Source organism: Paramormyrops kingsleyae, chromosome 2 (genome assembly GCF_048594095.1).
Source record: "Paramormyrops kingsleyae isolate MSU_618 chromosome 2, PKINGS_0.4, whole genome shotgun sequence".
Classification (NCBI taxonomy): Eukaryota; Metazoa; Chordata; class Actinopteri; order Osteoglossiformes; family Mormyridae; genus Paramormyrops; species Paramormyrops kingsleyae.
The window spans coordinates 19530955-19544761 of NC_132798.1; the positions used below are offsets into that span (position 1 = coordinate 19530955).

At 40.6% G+C, this 13807-nt stretch overlaps 1 protein-coding gene across 3 annotated transcripts in view; it reads right to left on the reverse strand.

The window, feature by feature from the left end:
• Positions 1-11544, reverse strand: part of LOC111858661 (LIM/homeobox protein LMX-1.2) — a 60128-nt gene extending 48584 nt beyond the window's left edge. Inside the window, exons 1-3 of one of the 3 annotated variants that reach the window (XM_023840601.1) lie at positions 11473-11544; positions 7111-7236; positions 6078-6264 (exon numbers count right to left, since the gene is read on the reverse strand). In XM_023840601.1, coding sequence (XP_023696369.1) covers positions 6078-6264; positions 7111-7236; positions 11473-11497 — 338 coding nt within the window. In that variant the 5' untranslated portion in view covers positions 11498-11544. Of the gene's footprint in view, positions 1-6077; positions 6265-7110; positions 7766-11472 lie in introns of those variants that run through there. The other 2 variants (XM_023840603.2, XM_023840602.2) reach the window with 2 other exon arrangements.
• Between the last annotated feature and the right edge of the window lie 2263 nt (positions 11545-13807).

The following is a 13807-nucleotide window of genomic DNA, read 5'->3' on the forward strand; positions in this document are numbered from 1 at the left end:
ACCGGGTTTATTAAAAACCAAAGAGCTAAATTCCCACAATTCCACTGGCCATTAACATTGCCGGCAAGCAAAGCAGAACAAAGTATCAATTTTCCAGTGACAAAAAAAAACAGCTTGGCACACAAACAAGCCATAAAAACGAGAGAGAAAAGAAACATCTGAAATCTCGTGTTACTAAAGACACAGGGCGATGCTGTGTGGACAGGGTGTCACCTGAGATGCAGAATGATTGCATCATACCAGGCCAGCAGGGACGGGGAAACCCATGTTGATGCAGAACCCAATACTTCCTCGCACAGGAGCCGGCCCTGGCCCAGACCTGCTGAAGTCACATGGTAACACGGTACTGGTCGCCACAGCGACCTCCACGCTCCCTCATTCCTGGCCGCCTCGTAAGATTTATCGTGCCTAACTGAGGGTGCTGCACGAGCTGGAGCGAAACGTGACATTTTGCAGCCACACAAACGGTGAGTTTTATGCCACTTTTTACAGGTTTGGATATTTACTGAAGGAATTCAAAATGTCTGTTTATGGGCCCAACAGCCGAAGCCTCTGAGGACGGGAAGCTGGGAAGGTTTGGCGACGCAACCATAACATTAACTGCTTCGCCACCTGCTGTTTGTCTTCTGTTCTTTTTCATCCTTTACATTAAAAAAGAAAACATCTCACAAAAGTCGCTGAAAAATGAGCAGCTACTGCTGGTTTAAAATCGCCTGCCTTTTGAGAATGGTGTTTAAAAACTGTTTAAACCTTGGTCTGGGTACCCTGATGGGGGGGGGGGGGGGGGGTTTGCAGTGGTCATTGTAAAGGTAAATGGGGGGGGTTCCAGGATGCCAGCCAGGATGAAAGGGACTAAAGGGGTCCTCTCCCCTCCCCCCATCTTAGCAGAGGGAGGATTAGGGCCACATGACAAAGCACTGGCCATGCAGAGCTACCCCCCCCCCCCCCCCCCACCACCACCAAACCACGGTCATGCAGAACGAATCCCAGGCCAGGAAGACACCCCTGAGCCGGTGCCGCTCCCCCCAGACACACACGCTCACGCACAGCCAGCAATGTCAGCATTAATACAGCCAGGATCCAGAGCACAGATAATTAAAAAACAACATATCACTGGAGAGGGGGGAGGGGGGGGCAGGCTAATGGCCCAAAAAAGAGAGCCATCAGCACTGCTGGGAGACACCACATAGTCAAGATTACGAGACAATTAGTGCAAGTTTAGGATTTTCCCAGGTATAACACCTCCCCCCCTCGCCATTCTTGCCATTCCTAATACGGCTGGCGCACTCTCAAACGAAGCCAGGAGGAAGGAGAGTGGGATACACACGTTCACCCCAGTCAGCTTTGATAAACGCTCCTCCGTGTTTCCTGTAAACTGAGCCGCGCCGATCTAAACGCAGAATGGGGTGGGCGTGGGGGAGTTTTTGGGGGATGCACACTCTTCCTCCCCAGGGCTGAGGCAAGCGTGCAGTATGAACTCCCCCACTCTGTCCGCGTTCTTCCACCCACCACAGAAACTTCCAGAAAGATCACTGAATATTTTGGCCAGGTTGAATTAGTAAAAAAGAAAGTCTGCAAAGTAAACACATTTTAATATTGCAACATAATTATAACCATAAAAGGGGGATATTTAATCAGAAACTATTTCAAACACTATAAAACCTACAAACACCTCTGTGGACCTTCACAGTTTAGAAAGAAGGTGGTCACATCGTGCCATGTGCTCACAACTTCATCTAAATTCACAGGTTAATAATGTCATATAATATTTCTTTAATTTTTAATTAAAACGGCGTTCGGTCAGTCGGCCCACCAGCCAAAACCGGCACTGTCCCACTCAGCAGCTCCTGAGTAGCAGAATATAACTGAATCCGCCACACAGCGTGGAAAGAGGCACAGACACAGCGATTCCGGTAGCTAAAGTGAAGCTCAGTGCACGGCCTTGCATGAGGGTGATCAGACGCGCTCTCTCACCCAGGTGACCGGCCAGGGAGAAGTCTCTGAAGTTATGGTAATAAAGAGCCATACAGATCCAAAGTACCACTCACAGGAATAATAATAACACAGCAATGTATTTCTTAATTTTCATACAGTTTCAGTGTAAAAAAGGAGCCTGCAATGACTGAAGGGAGCATATGTGACACGAACAAAACTATTTGGACACACATCTGTGAACGGGTAGCCGCTAAATTAAAGCATAACTGGAATCTGAGGTATATTTTTAATTAATAACACGGGTTTGTCAAACATTCAGTTTACGTCATGTTTTAGTAAGCAATGAGGCAATAGCGTTTTAAATAAAACAACCCGGCCAAAAAAAATAAATAAAGCGCGGCGCTGCGGATAGTAGAAAGGGTGCGAAACGAGACGCGTGTCAATCCGGTGATTTATGATGCCGATAATTACAGGGCACGTCTGTCTTGTTTTTTTGCACTATAATTAGGCACAGCCTCCAAGAGCCAAGAATCTCCTTCTTCGTCGGCATTGCTTTTGTGGGATACTAATGCGTCCTAAATGAACGCCATAAAAGTCAGAAAGGTGTGAATTACACTACTGTCTTCAAATAACTAATGCCGCCGTCCGTTTCAGACTTAACGGCCACTGCCAAGAGGTTTTTCCGGGTGTCTTTAAAAAAGGCGAAACGGAAGCAACTCGACCTAAGCAGGGAAACGAAGTGAAGCGAGGTTGTTTGTGATCAGAGTCCGATTCGGTTTGATCCCGGCGCACATCCCCGCGCACACAGAGAAATGGCGCGAAAGGTGGGCGCCGCTTTTTATTGCGGGGTAGACAATTTCTCTGCTTTAGCTAAGGTAGCGAAGACGGGACAAAAAAAACATATACAAGAGCTATCCATCCATCTGTCCAGTTTCTGTTTAAGACTTGTATACGAATTGTGCAAGAGGAATAACTGTTCATGATTGTATAGAGAGCCGCATATCACACTCAGTTTTATACTGAATAAAAAGTGTTTTTGTAAACTCCACTGATTTTTTTAATTCTTCATAGATCTGTGCTTCCAAACACATGGTGTCCAGAAAGATAAAAATCTGTTTTTCTCGAATAAACTTTTTTCTTCAAGAAGCGATTAGGAAACTGGGTTTTTCTTTAAAGCGGCTTCGCCGGATGGTATTAGGTGCCTTTTTCTAGGCCTAATGTTCCCATCTTGCTCCGTAACATCAGCCGCTCACACACACAGCATGATCAAACTCAAACTATGCAGGAATACAGGAAGGGGGCATTAATGAGGATAGAAAAAAAGGGACACCCCCCCCCCCCCCGAAATGCTCCGCCACGCTCGAGGCGAGCAGCACCGGCCTCATGTTCGCGTCGCCAGGGCGATGGCATTCGGGGGCCGCGGCTATGAAATGCGCATTGTCGCCGCTAACTGCTCACGGTCTTGTCGGGGAAGCCGGCTGAAAAGGCGGCCAGGGAGGGCGACGCCGAGCGATAGATGTCGCGCTTTGTTTGTTGCCAGGGGGTCTAGCAGTGAGCCGTAATGACCCGCGATGTTTAAGCCGCTGACACAAAAAGGCCCTTAAAAATGTAATGACAAGCATGAAGCGCAACCGTGCGGTGAAGGACAGCAAGCAGAAAAGAAGCCCGGGACCCACAAAGGCGCGATGAGCCGGCGCGAAGACCCGAGCTGCATCCGCCCGTCGAGCCACGCTGGATTTACTGCTATTACCGGCGCTGCTCTCGTGCTGAGCCGGGGCTAACTCGTGTTTTTTATCCCATTGTACTTGTTGATTTTACCCGGCTCTCAGCTGGCGAGGTGGGTTGTCTTGTCTAATTAATGTGCAGTAACAGCATTTCTCTGGAAACTACAACAGTCCCGGCAACGCCACGCACCGCGCTAGCCGCAGCCGCCCAGGTCGCCGGCGCCGTGACGTCACATCGCCGGACGACGCCCCGCGCGGTTCCCTGAGTCCACGCGCTGTCGCGCAGACGCTGCAGCTCGCTCAGGTGCCGCGGCTGCTCTCTGTCTGTGCTTCACATCACTACATCACAGTACTATTGTCCATCTTATGAATTAATGTTGAACAGTGCCACGATCATTATGTGATTAAACTAGCATGCTAATTACAACCCAAAAACCATCTCAACTTTCCATGAAATGACACATTACACAAATTTAATAGCAGAAAAAAATAACACCGTTGAATGTTGTTATTAGTATTGGTAGTGATACCAGTAGGAGTAAATGTTTTAAATCACTACTACTAATAAGAAGTCAATGTCCATTGACTAGAAACAAATATAGTAAATAATAAAATGCAAAATCATCGTAAATCATAAAAGCCATTTTAATACATGTGCCGTTAAAATCTACATTTTCTCCTCCAATACAAAACAACAATATATTACTATAACCATAGCAATTTTATAAACACACACACACACACACACACATAACGAATCATCCAAATGAAGCAGAACATAAGACTGGCAAAAAAATATTAATAACGAAGACTGCTAAAATTATTCACCATAATATTACTACTACCGATAATAATAATAATAATAATTATTATAATAATAATGAAAGCCAATTTGCTATAAAATATAAAAAGAAATCTTCATTCTATTATACAGTATATGGTGATTTCTTAGGAATACCTCCGTGCACCTTAAAAGCAATTTATTCTATATAAAGCAAAGTATTACTAAAGGCATCGGGTCTGGCAACCATGAAAGGAACATATAATTAAATTTGAACAAGTCAAAAATACCACAAACTACATATGATTTACAACCGTAGATAACACACTTTACCTCAGGCTGTATTCCCGTATTTACACGTGTTTCCTTACAAACGGAACCGTTCCGTGCCGCTTCTCAGGCCTACTGTAATCCATATATTATCGCCATTAATAAATCACGAAGCGAATAAAGAACAATAAGTTTAATAAATAAAATAAACAAATGCACAAACACTGCAAACTATAGGCTATTTAATGCGTCAGGCAGACCTAGACAATGAAATTGGTTTTAAAATAAATACGTTTAATGTATATATCTATGTAGATGTATTTTTATTTTCCATTCAAATTAAAACGTCAGAACGATTATATGGCATATAAATTATTTTGAGGAATAGGTGTTTATCAGCAAGACAGTGGAAGAGGCGTCGTAAAGCACTATCCGTATTGGTGTTAAACGACAGAGTACTCCAATGACAGATACCTTCTGTGCTCAGGACAGGTGAGCAAATAGTTGATTCAAAGTCTTAACTGAAGCCACGCACTACCAACAGAAACGAATAAACCTAAAAGATAATGTTATGCTGTCTTGGAAGGCAATGCAGAAATAAAGCCATTTAAGAAGCAATTTTAGGAAAGTGTTAAGGGGCATTTACTAGTGATGTTCTGTAATTAATGCAACATGATGTATCGTTTAACATAATTGATAAATATCAAATTTAAGCGAATTGAATACGATGGGGCAGTGAGCTAGAATTCACCCCGACGTGGTATTAAATCCCACCGTTAAAGAGCATTAAAACATTACAATCGAAACATCAATATTAAAACGGAAACAAGTTTGGAGTGGAAAACAAAATTACGGGGTGTGATATTTTTGAATGTCGCATTAAAATAGTTTTGTCTCATTTGGTGGAAATTGCAAGAGCAGAGTCTTACCAAGGCCCAGAACACCGCGGAACGGCCTGTGCCCGACTTAAACAAATCACCAGCACCGACATCTCCTGCTCTTAATAACACCGCGCTAGTACTAAAAGAAATTTTAATACAACTTCTTTTGTTTTTATACTGGAAATGTACGCCATTGTACTGTTGTGTATTGTAAATTCTAGCACAATTTTGAAATTGCAAGAGCTGTCACTTACAGGGAACATCCTGTAAGAAAATATGTGGGATTGTATGAGTTGCTTGAAATTTGAAATACGACTGCCATATAATTCTATATATAAAACAAATCAAGAATGGGGATATACTTTTGATTCTTTTTTCAGCTTATATAGTCTTTATGCAGGAAAAAAAACCCTATATACACTAGAAAGGGGTGCAGTGATATAATGTAAAACGAAACATTAACGGCGTTTTAAACCGCGTGCTTACTGCTGGTAGTCCTGTTTGCAGTAGAGTTTGCGCTCGCGCAGGTAGCAGCTAGTGGTCAGCGGCTGGCGGCACACCGCGCACTGCAGACACTCCTCGTGCCACGAAGACTCGTTCACTCGCATCAGAAAGCGATCTGATATCGGCCGCTGGCACCCTTCGCACACCGCCTGGTGCTGGCACTCCGTTCCTACCCAATACAAAACAGAGTTACAATTGTTCATCAACAGACACGCAACAGTTTGAAAGGAAAACTGTGCAGAAATTGCTACAAAAATGATTTCCACTTGTGTGTTATGACATGACATAATTGAATGGCACGGCTATTTTTTATTTAAAACTCACAGCTACGTGTATTCAGGACATAAGTATTGTTTCGTTTACAGGAGAAGAGATTGAACATAGTCTGTTTCATACGCTAATAAACAGCCTAACCTGTTTCTTCAAGTGATTTGCATCTGTGGAAATTAACAGCTCCCGGTGAAGTTAAATGTGCGCAGGAAATACACATGAGTATCCATGTTTATAGCTAAACATGAAGTTTCTTTCGAAAAGATTAAAATGTAAATTAGTATAGGATATATGTGCTCGTATGCTTCCTATTGTATACTTATTTATAAAATAATCATTCTTCTGATAGTCAAAATAAGTGTTTCATATATTATTAATCTAAGGATTATTTAAAATTATAATAATAAAAACCTATTTTCAAGTGAACCTTGGCATGTAAATCAAAATACTAGACGTAGCCTACTGGAAACACATTTAAAAATCAAAATAGGCCACGGAATCATTTTCAAATGCAATTTTGAGTGATGAAACTACATCAAACCAAATTTGCAACTAGGAGGAAGCAGTACTGTATGAAGAGAATGTGTCACAAAAGCACAATAATATTCAAGGGATTACCGTGATATTTTCACTACATATTAAGCCGCATACGTGAAGAGCTTTAGCTTAACTTCTTATCATAGCATTTAACTTATTTTCTCTCTTATAGGCTGTAAGTGTCACGATGAATGAGAGAATGACTTACCAAGCATAACTCCCAATGTAGCAGGTCCGGACCGCAAAGGATGATCTTCTATTTTAATACCGTCCAACATCTTTGTATAATCGGACTGATTTCTTGCCGTAAAGCACCTTTCCAGTGATTCTGGACCTGTTGCAATATCCATAACAGTGTTCTGTCACTAACGTCCCTTCTCTTCAAATTCCCCAACTGCTAAACACCCCAATCTATACTCGAACTGCGCAGAAGTGATCTTCTGCAAAACTCTTCTCAAGCTGTTCTATTAACAGCACCACGCAGCACAAGCGCCGTGTTACTTTTCCCAAAACCAAATATTAAACAGCCACACCGTGTCACAGCATTAGAATGGATTTAACTCGAAATGATCTGTCACCTGTTTGTTTGCTTCGATTGCTTGCAACGCGCCCTTTTCGTCGAAACCAAATAATCTGCGTGCTGTGCCGCGTCGGAAGCAATCGGAGAATGACTCCCGCGAGATATCTTTGCGAAAAAGTTTTTTGTAAGCAATCAGACGGCGCGGTAAAATCCAGGGGTAAAAAGTGCAGATGCTCCAAGGCGAACTCAGAAATCACTGTGCCATGAACAGTCCCATGGCTTGAAAAATCCCAAACCGAGATTGAGGCGCAGAGATACACCCTCCCCTTCTCCGACCGCGTCACATTTTAGACTATTTACTGACATTCGGATGCTATTGGTGCTCAGCGTCCGTGCGCACTGCAGATTAGAAGAAGCCGTTCCGCCTCCAAAACAGTCAGCTGGTCCGGGCTCTCCCTTCACATTATTATTATTATTATTATTATTATTATTATTATTATTATTATTGTTGTTGTTGTTGTTGTTGTTTGTTTGTTTGTTTGCTATAACAAAAAATTTGACAGTATGACTTTAAAAATATGCATATAATATAAATCTGCTAACGTCAAAATCGTTTTCTGTATGCAATTTGAAAACATGGGAGCAAATTTATGGTAGTGAATTATACACGACGCTACGCCTATACTACAGCTTCAACTAAAATTATTGTTGCGCGATAAATGAAAGTTAGCCAGACGGGAGATTTTGTGTTTTTTCAAGGTGTCTCAGAAATGTTCAGATGTAAGCATTTTGACAACAGCGCATTTAGTGTATTTTGTTTTGGTTAAATTATAATGTGAATAAACAAATTTAGGACAAAAGCGACACCTTACTTCGGTTGCTCAGCCAACATAACTTTCTTTAAATCTGTCACTGTGAAAATCTTAGGTTAATCTTTTTAAAAATATATATTCTTCCTTCCACTCCAAAAAAAAAAACCAAAACTTATTTTTAACTAAAGGAAATCATCATAGGCATTTTTAGTTGTCATCGTTGAAAGCGACAGTCAGTCTGGGAGCCTTTTCCTACATATTATGTCTATATACATATGCAGGTGTAATAAAAAAGTAATTAACTATAACTACGATTTACAATTTGTCATATTTATAAGAGTAATATATACTGTTATTTGATTAATTGTTGTAGCTGAATCACGTTTTGTGGTTTACATAATAACTGCAATTGCCCGAAGAACTGCAATAAATGGAAGGCACGTACGGCTTATTAGTTACAATTAAAAACACACAATGTCCGTGACACCTCCTCTACAATAACTTACGCGTTTTATTCTTTCTGTGTTTGAGGCTTTGAAATCAGGTATTCGGCCGTGCTTTCCGACGGTTCATTGCAATGTGGCATTGTGTCCATTACAAAAGCTTGAACCTACTGACCCCCCCCACCCCCCCCCCCAGCATCACCCTACCCCCGTCTCTGCCGGTGCACCTGGCGATGGGGGGCGATAACCACAAGCAGAGCGCAGCCCCCGAAGTAGCCGTTAAAAGAGTGCACGAACAGGGGACGCCCGTCCGCTGTCGTAGCCTCGGGCGCCGCACAATGCTATCTACGCTTCCCTAATAAATCCATCGATAAACCGTGTGATACTATTGAGCAGAAAATTAGATGATTTATCACGCTCAACATCCTTTTTCTCTTCCTCTCTAATCGCGGACACTATATAGGGCCTATCCGTTTATAAAAAGTTATCCGTAATTTATTTTTTACCCATAACTTTGAGTAAATTCATTTCAGAGATAGACATCCATAGTAATTTTAATCATGTCTGAATGGCTGTCTTCTTATTTTATCATTTTATATTTCCCTATTTTAATTAAAAAAAAGACATGGGGGGGGGGGGGTCACATTTCAAAATCCTTTTCTTTTTATGCGGAACCTGCCGTGTGTGTGTGTTATATATAGTCGAACCTTTTCGTTTTTCAAAATTTGCATTGAGTCTTGCAGACTAACAGCTTTCAGCCTACAATGTTCATTTACAGCGTTCGATTAAGCGCACTTAGTAGAAAAGTATCTGACCTGTTATTAAGATATATGCGCTACTTTCGAATCGTGTGCGGTATTTACAACCGAAGTTTCTGTTATATATACATTTAACGCCTATCTAATGTAAAAATCCCAACATTTAATGGTATATAAGCATTTAACGGAAACGATTTTCCATAGTTTAAACCGGCGCGATTAAGATTATGCATAGATAATCTTAAACGATATTTCCTCTATTAATTACACACGCAGCATCCTGCGCAAAAATCCACAGATGATGCATTTTAAGAGTTTTGCTGTAGCAACTGTGAATCAGAGCTTGAAAGGCTATCAGCCGGGCACGGACGCGGGGTAATGAATTAGTCCCGTCTTGCGTCTCTTTCATCTGTTGAATGCTTATTAATTGCATATGTCCGCGGCTGTTGGTGAGATGATCAGGACCTTCAGCCAAATGTACTCAGACCTTGATGTCAAAAGAAACAAACCCGTCACTGAGATAATTAACAATTGCAGTGAGTTTAAAAACGGTATTTGCTGTATGTTTACATACAGGTTAAGATAACATTTTTTTGTGTCTGGGTCCGTAAATTGTCTATCTTGAAATTCATACCGTCATGGTTCTTAAAATTTAATCTGTTTGCGTGCATGTGGCATGACTGCAATACAAACACACACACACACACACACCATTTTTTTCCAGATTAAGAGGTGCCCTTTTTACACGTTGGACGTACTTAGCACAAAGCTTTCGCGTCTCTTACGATGTAATTGCAGCAATTAAACTCTATAAACATCCTGACACGTCCTCCACATTTTTTAATGCCTCATCTTCTTCATATTTAAAAATTACAAAAAAAACCCCGCTCTTTAAGCAATTCCATATATCCCAGGTAATTGCTTCCCATAAGGTAAATCGTGGCGCATTTCAATACCCCTTGTCGATTTTTTTTAGAACACTTCGTTTTCGGTCTTATTTCGGCCTCCTTCTGAGACCCGTTGGTTGGGAGTCAGTCCGATTTCAGTGCTGAACGGAATATAATCGAGAAAACGGGAGTTAATTATACTTGAAGCGGCTATTATTTGTCCGTCCCACCTAAATCCAGTGGATAAAATGTCAACGAAGCAAAAGATATCCCACATAAAACAACTCTCAACCTGTCAACTAACTAGAAGCCACCACACAAATCTTGTAATAAATTGTCCCATTTTTTTAAAACTACGTTCGGCTTTATATTATTTAGAGCTACTTAAATTTCAACACATCTTTGTGGCTTTTCATATCTACAAGGATTTTTTTCGCACCTTCAACCCAGATCCAATGACTGGAATATTTCAGAAAGGAATCACAATTTTTTTTTAATTAATTTTGCAAGCCCAATAGTTGACAAATGTACTTGCAGCTAAACCGAATCTTACGCAGGTAATAAATATGGAAATTGGAATACAAATGTTTGTGTCTGTTTATATACTTTCCAGAAAGAGTACACGATGGTATGTTATTTCCCCGATATGGACTTGATTTATGCTTACTCCAGTTTCATTTGAATGTCCATGTCCATTTAACCAAATCATCACAAATATTTATTAAGCTCGTCATAATTTACATGGCATTTAAAAATACGACCATGAAAAAGTAATAACGACAATAACATAAGATCAAAACGGTGTCCATTTAAATATACGATATAATAAACTGATTATATGCTTCACCGGACACTAAAACATTTTAAACTGTTTCTAATAGCATTTGCTATGGACCTACATCAAAAAGTGTCCATAAATTCGTTAATTTTTCAAACGAAGCATTGTTTAAATTCATTCGCGTTACAGTGTATGTGAAAATGAGTGTACAAAACAAGAGATTTATCTTCAAAATATGAAGATTTGAATTTTAATTAAATAGTTCAAACAAAGGCTAAATGTTTTACAAGAAGCAATGTGAAGATAACACGCGGTAAAATGTTCATGGCGTTCTTCCTGGAATTCTGGACTGAAACGAAAGATATTACTTACATTGATAGGTGAACGATAAAAACATTTAAACAGGCGAAATGTTTGTTGAGGTAAAATACAGCTATGATTACTATCATAACAAAGCACAGTGAGGGAGAGAGCGGCACAGCTTCATGTTACCTCCTCTTCGTATCCATGAGCCTGGCCGCCTTCCTTTGTAGCGCATCCGGGAGAGATACGGTACCACACTCCTGCCCACACATTGGCTTCTCGGTTTGAGCATAACGCCCCCTGGTGCCGGCATACTTAATTGTAGCATAAGCGGTCAGGACGCCGCTATAACGGAACCCTAGGCTACGACACAATATCCTGGCGCATGCTAAATAGCACCGAGTCAAAATGACATATCTGGTGACATTGCAAAGCCTCCCTTTTTGTACTGTCTTTTAAATATGGTCAACATATTCTTTATTATAGGCCTACATAAACAAAGAAATAAAAACAAGCCTATATGAATATATTATGCAAGCTTTGCGTTTTCTTGTGCGTTACTGTTAGGCTATAACAAGGTGCGGGTTTCTTCCCGTCAGCCAGTTAAAGTAAAACCCAATACGGCCTGGAGACATTAGCGCTCATCGTTCATATGTTCTGTCTTTCACTGGAATTCAAGCATCGCTGGAGCATTCTTGCCAGGTCGTTTACGTGTAAAAAATAAATAAATAAAAACGTCTTATACGCTTTTAAACGACGTAAGACTAACAACGGCAAATCTATATCTATCTATATATCTTTCTGAGCCTGAAACAATTGAATTTGATTTCCTGAGACCGAGTCGAAGGAGCGTGGCTATGCCCTTTGTATAAATTATAAACTGGGACGTCACTGGCTTTAGAAGTGTTTCATTAAAATATAACAGCCAAAGGCACAGTGCGGTGATTAAATGCATATAGGATATAGAGACAAAATCTCAAAAGTCAGTTCCCACAGTTTCCACCGAGCTATATATCTCAGTTATATGGTGGAAACACACTAAATACAAATAGGAAGACACACTTTAAAACCTAAGGTCATAAATTAGACATGCTCCATACGGGACGGCAAAGGGGAAACGCACAGCACCCGCAGATAACGTAATGATTGGCTGGGAAATGTTAACATGCGCGGGACACTGGACGCAGAGCTGCGACTCCGAGCAGCAGGTGTGCGGCACGTGCGGCCTTGCAGAGGAATGCAAGGTCACCGTGACATGCGCAGTTCGCTCAGGAAGGTGAGCCGGGGGGGCATTCTGATTATGTGGCGTGTATGGGGCCGCTACCATATACCATTCAGAGTGAAGGAGACTAATATGACTTTGGTAAGCAATTCGCAACAGTTTTCTCATTTTGATAAATATCACATGCATTTACAATGGTGGCACGCCGAGCGGGCTGTCTTTATGGCTGTTCTGTTAATTTACCAACTCTACTCTTCAAACAAAATACAAACGAGAAGTCGTTATGACGAAAATTATTATATCGACTTCGTCGTGTATATATAGGCATATTTGTTTGATCAGTGGCTTACCTGGTTCTGTCATGCCTGATTCTGTTATGAAATCTATAACCGAAGCAATAAAATGTACACCTTTATAGGTAATTCACCAATTTAAATGCATAATCAATGGAAGATGCAAAAATGCTCCCTATTGTGGATAACTTTAGAACTGTACGAGTCATTATTTTACTTTCCGCACCAGCCTCCCGAAAAATAAAATATGTTAAATGTTGGTTGCGGGAAAGCTAAACTTAATTGTTCATTTCCTCATATTCAGATTCGCCAGAAAGACCTGATACCTCATGAAATTCCCCAAATGTTCTTACGTTGCACTTCTGGTCTTTGAATAGTCTCAGAACCAGCTTCTTGCTTTATTTTGTAGATGTTGTGTAGCTCTTGCAGTTATGCTTAGTCGACTCCTTGACAGTCATATATTTGTAATGTGCTGTTTACCTCACTTGTACGTCGCCTTGTACAAAAGCGTCTGCTGGACATGGCTGTGTGAAATGTAAAATGAAAATATAAGTGAGCATAACAGTAGCATTGTTCAACAGGCAATGTAACTTAATTAAAAGCATTATTAATTATTAATTGCCTAAACTTTCCATGGTTTATCCAAAACGCAGTAGCCTATAAAGTCGTAGACATGCAGAACACATTCAGAAGTCAAAAGCTTTGAAAATATAATAAAATAAAATAGGACAATCTTCCCTAATCATTGGAAGAATCGATAAAACGTGAATAATTTAGTAAAAAAAAGTTTACATTTTAACTGACTGCTTACTTTTCCATCCTTTATGAAAACAATAGTTTTTCTGATGTTTTGTTTCGTTATTCGAATTTGAAAAGATATAAAAACTAA